Below are 5,642 nucleotides of genomic sequence, written 5' to 3'. Positions count from 1 at the left end.
GGCCTGGGTGCTGTCCCTCAGCTCTTCAGCTCAAGGCTAGTGCTCTACCACTTGAGCCACAGCGCCATTTCCAGCTTTGTTCTTTTTGCTAATGTGGTGCTGAGGAATTGAACCTAGGGCCTCATGCATGCAAGGCAAGCGCTCTACCACTGAGCCACCTTCCCAGCCCCATATATAGATTTTCTGTAGGCGCTGGTGGCTCATGCCTGTAATCATCGCTACTCAGGAGGCTGAGATCTGAGGATTGTGGTTCAAAGCCAGCCTAGGCAGGAAAGTCCATGAGACTCTTATCTCCCAATGAACTACCAGAAAACCAAAGTGCTGTGACTCAAGTGGTGGAGTACTCACCTTGACAGAGTCCAGGCCCACCCAGAGTTCAAACCCTACAACTGATCAAAAAAAAAAAAAAAAAAAAGAAGAAGAGTGACACTTGTCAGTTATTTAAAAAAAAAAAAAGCCTCAGCTACTTCTGTGCAGCATTACCTCCACCTTGTGGCCCTTTGTGGAACTGGTGCTAAAAAGAAAAACTCAGCAAATGGCACATGTAGCGCCCTACCCAGCTTACTGTACATATTGTAAGCTCTCAGCTACTCAGATATCAACCTTTAGGATTAAAAAAAAAAAGAATCTATTAGAATTTTCTAAATTATCAAAAGTAGTTATTACTTATTAAATGTTTCTCAATTCTTAATTCATTACATAAATCTTTTTAAAACCAGATTAACTAGTATTAGTAACATTAATAGCAAATATTCAAATGGTAGACAACATCAATGGTTATGTTAGCCAGTAATGTATGAATAATGCAACATGTAGAACTCTCAAGATAAGGTTTAGAGGGGCTGGGAGGGTGGCTCAGTGGTAGAGTGCTGGCCTTGCATGCATGAGGCCCTCAGTTTGATTCCTCAACACCACATAAGCAGAAAAAGCCAGAAGTGGGGCTGAGGCTCAAGAGGTAGAGCACTAGTCTGCAGTTGAAGAGCTGAGGGACAGAGCCCAGGCCCAGAGTTTAGGCCCCACAATCGAACAAAAAAAAATAAGGTTTAGAGTACTTCACAGAATCACCTAAAAAATGCCAACGTTGGGACTTATTTTGCTTTGAAAACTTATTTATCCCAACACCAAACAGAGGATGTCTATCAAGTATGTTAATAAGCATAAACTCACTAGCATATACTCAGCAGGAAGCAAAATAGCCCTGACATAACCAGAACTGCCATGTTACCACTTCTCTTCACAGTGCTCCTGCACCTTTGACCCCAGGTACCAGCTTTAACTTTTTTTTCTTTTTTGCTGGTCCTAGAGCTTGAACTCAGGGCCTGGGCACTGTCCCTGAGGCTGTCTTCAAGGCTAGTGCTCTACCACTTGAGCCACAGCACCACTTCTGGCCTTTCCTGTTTATCTGGTATTGCGGAATTGAATCTAGGGCTTTATGCATGCTAGGCAAGCACTTTACCAATGAGCCACATTCCCAGCCCCCAGCTTTAACTTTTGATTTACTCTAATTGGATTCCTTCAAACCAGTATTGTTTTGTTGTTAAAATTAATTCTAAGAGTAATTTTCCATTTAAAACTTTCTTTGATAAACATTTCTCAGGATTCAAGAAATTATACATTGGGCTGGGAAGATGGCTCAGTGGTAGAGCGCTTGCCTTGCATGCATGAGGCCCGGGGTTGGATTCCTCAGCACCACATAAGCAAAAAGATTACTTCATCACAAGCACCAAATCCAATAGGCAAATTAAAAAATTTCCTAAGTGATTCATGAAAAAGATGAGCTTATAATTTTAATACATGCTGTAAGAAGTAATTATAGGGCTGGGAAGGTGGCTCAGTGGTAGAGCGCTTGTCTTGCATGCCTGAGGCCCTGGGTTTGATTCCTCAGCACCACATAAGCAAAAAGAAAAAAACCGGAAGTGGCGCTGTGGCTCAAGTGGAAGAGGGCTAGCCTTGAGCTGAAGAGCTGAGGGACAGCACCCAGGCCCAGAGTTCAGGCCCTACAACTGCCCCCCCCCAAAAGAAGTAATTATAATTTATTAAATGTATAAACACATGAAATAGCTAATATCCACATTTTTTCTATAAAGATCATTAGTCATCAACAAAGTAGAAAATAAAAAATCAAAATATTGAAAATACTTTTCACTTAATCTACCCCATTGAACTAATGCCTACTTATAAGTGAGAAGACAAACACGTTTAGTGTTCTTTACTTGAGGACCCTAAAATGGCCACTACCTACATACCCTCTCATAGGCTATCTAGAGGCAGATGATGGCACCTGAATATATACATCAGCTACAATTCATCCATCACTGAAATTCAGGTAAGTACCGAGGTAGAAGACAGCACAGTTCCACTGAGAAATGAAAAACATTTTCAATGCCAAATATCTTTAAGAAAGTTGGCATTATTTAATGCTAATATTCAAAGGACATAGCAATGGTTTGTTTCAAGCACCTCTGTCACCCCAAACAAAAAAATGTCTTCTATGCTTTCAGAAGAATAGTGAACTTGGAAAAATATATAGAGAAGTATGGTAAAGTCTACAGTTGAAGTTGGTCAGTGTAAGGAATTTTCTAAATGGTTAAAGCTTGGAATGTGTCTATATGAAGAGCAAAGCAATCTCTAGACATTAATCAAGACTGACTTCAAACAACAAAGACTCTTATTAGCTTTAAGGGGAGGGAGAGAATAGAGAGACATAGCTTTTCTGTAAGACTGTGAACATATTTAGTTCATCTTTGCATATCTAGTAAAAATTCAATGTACATGGCTTATTATATTATATGTACTGACTGATCAGGTGAATAATCAGCAGCCTTTTTCTCCCTGTAAATGCCACCTTCCTCCCCCTTTTGAGCCAGTTTGGGGGCTTGAATTCAGGATCCTGAACTGAGGGCCTCAAGCTTCTTCTTGCTTGGTTTTTTTTCCACTCAAGGCTGGTGCTCTTCACTTGACCTATACCTCCACTTCCAGATTGTTGCTGGTTACTTGGAGATAAGAATCTCATACTACTGTAGCTGAGAAGGTGGGAGGGAAGGGATGGCAGGGGAAAAACAAAGGAGGAGGCAATAATGCTGGATAAGAAATGTACTCATTACCTTGCTCATGTAACTGTAAACCCTCTGTACAGTATTTTCACAATAAAAAACTTAAACTGTGAAAAAAAAATCTGACATACTTTTCTGACTAGGCTGGCTTTGAAACATGATCCTCTGACCTCAGCCACCTGACTAGCAAGGTTTACAGGCACAATGCATTAGCATCTAGCTTAAATGTCTTTTTGGGGAATGGAATATATAAGACTTTTTTTTTGAAAGGGGGGTGGCATACTGAAGATTAAACTCAAGGGGCTGGGAAGGTGGCTCTGTGGTAGAGTGCTTGCCTTGCATGCATGAGGCCCTGGTGCGATTCCTCAGCACCACATAAACAGAAAAAGCTGGAAGTGGTGCTGTGGCTCAAGTGGTAGAGTGCTGATTGAGTTCAAGCCTCACAATGGACAAAAAAAAAAAAAAAGATTAAACTCAAAGCCTACTTCAGTAAGTACTCTACCACTTGAGATACACAGCTAATCCTTTATGGAATTTTAGTTTGTTTTTCAGATAGTCTTGTGCTTTTATCTGTGATGACCTAGGATCTTGATTCTCCTGTATCTCCACCTTCCAAATAGCTGAGATTACTGACATGCTCCACAATACCTGGCAAGACCTGTCATTCTATGCAGTAAGTTATTCATTTTGCCTTGTGCTTAATATCTTAATAAATTATAACCAGTAATATAATCAAAATCAAGTATGCTGGATAGATCTCAGTGACATTTTTTGCTAAAATCAACCACTACCTACCAATACCTTCCATAGTCACCAAGAGTTAGTATTTCTGCTATCTGCCAATAACAACTTTTTATTTTTTTCTTACCTTCCTCAGGGGCTGCTGAAGCTCCTTCAGGTATAGGTTGTAACTCCCCAGTTTCAGAATTATTTTCCAAGTCAGTTCTCTGCATTCCTTCTAGACGACCACCTTTAGTATTAGCCCTGATAGGAGAAAACAACTTGATATTTCCTATGTCCAGAAAGAAACACAATCACCAGTATTTTTCCTATCTCAAAACTGAGGCCAAATCAAAGCAGGATATACATTTGAGCCACTCCATCAGCTCCAATTTGACTTTTCAAATTTCACTGAAAATTCACTTTGGAAGGTTTTGAGTTGGCAGACTGTATCAGTACCAATTCCTGGAGGTGGTACTGTGCTGTAGTTTTAAATTATTATCAATTAGTTATATAAAGGGTTATAATTCCCTACGTCAGGTTATGAGTACAATGCTTCTTGACAATGTTATCCCTTCCCTTCTTTCTCCCCTATTTTTCCCTCCCATTCCTAGCTACAAGTTATGTAGTTTATTTTCTATGCTATAGTCTTGCAAAATGTTAGCACTAGGGAGAATAGTATAAGATGTGGGATCTTATGTGCCTCTAAAAATATTTTAATAAAAATTTCAATTAAAGCTGGGTGCCAGTGGCTCACACCTGTAATCCTAGCTATACAGGAAGCTGAGATACGAGGATTGTGGTTCAAAGCCAACCCCAGCAGAAAAGTCCTTTATCTCCAATCACCAGAAAATGGGAAGTGGTGCTGTGGCTCAAGCGGTAGAACATTCACCTTGAGCTGAAGAGCTGAGAGACAGCATCCAGGGCCAGAGTTCAAGCCCCATGACTAAAACCACCACTAATAGGTCCCATGGTTTCCCTTATTTGCAATAACTAGTATATGTCTGAGTCAAGCAGAAAAGGTCAGTTAAGTTGATGTTAGGGAAGTGAACCCTAAGATATGTATTCAAATTTTTTTTCTTTCATGCGATTATTTCTAACACATTTATAAGATTATTTCTTTGTTGCTTTGTATGTCCCTCCCCGACAGTATAACCCCTGCTTTCACTGTATTTGATGTTGGTATAATTTGTGGAGGGGAAGGGAAAAACAAATCGTTTAGATAGGGATACAGGTGGACCCATTGCAATAATGAGATGTACAAGTCCAAGTATGTGTGAGCAGGGAGGTAGGAGACCAAGCAGAGGTAAGAAAGAAAAGGATATGGATATATTCACTTCGTATTTTTTCCCTTTCATTGCAAACCACTTAATATTAGTACTTATACATTTTGCCTACATTAAATCAGTTAGAAAAAAATAGAAATCAATCTGGACAACACCACCACGAAACAGGCTTACAGACTTTTGTATAGGATTTTACATTCTAATTTATTTTTTTATTTTTGTTTTTGTCGTTCATGAAACCTGAATTCTGGGCCTGGGTGCTGTCCCTCAACTCTTCAGCTCAAGGCTAGCACTCTACCACTTGAGCCACAGCGCCACTTCTGGCTTTTTCTGCTTACGTGGTGCCGAGGAATTGAACCCAGGGCCTCATGCATGCAAGGCAAGCACTCTACCACTGAGCCACCTTCGCAGCCCCATTCTAATTTTTTTTTTTTTGGGTCGGTCGTGGGGCTTGAACTCTGGGCCTGGGCGCTGTCCCTCAGCACTTCAGTTCAAGGCGAGCGCTCTATCACTTGAGCTACAGCGCCACTTGTGGTTTTCTGGTGGTTTATTGGAGATAGGAGTCTCACGGTCTCTCCTGCCC

General features: G+C 40.5%; 1 protein-coding gene across 1 annotated transcript in view; it reads right to left on the bottom strand.

Moving 5' to 3' along the window:
- The window catches only part of Trim37 (tripartite motif containing 37), a 106,716-nt gene that overhangs the window by 21,049 nt on the left and 80,025 nt on the right, over positions 1-5,642 (bottom strand). Inside the window, exon 21 of the mRNA XM_013013091.1 lies at positions 3,922-4,037. Within this exon, the coding sequence (XP_012868545.1) occupies positions 3,922-4,037 (116 nt within the window). The remainder of the gene's footprint in view (positions 1-3,921; positions 4,038-5,642) is intronic.

The sequence above is a fragment of the Dipodomys ordii genome, unplaced genomic scaffold (assembly GCF_000151885.1).
Source record: "Dipodomys ordii isolate 6190 unplaced genomic scaffold, Dord_2.0 Scaffold19, whole genome shotgun sequence".
NCBI classification, from domain to species: domain Eukaryota; kingdom Metazoa; phylum Chordata; class Mammalia; order Rodentia; family Heteromyidae; genus Dipodomys; species Dipodomys ordii.
This window is presented reverse-complemented; position numbering and strand designations above follow the sequence as displayed.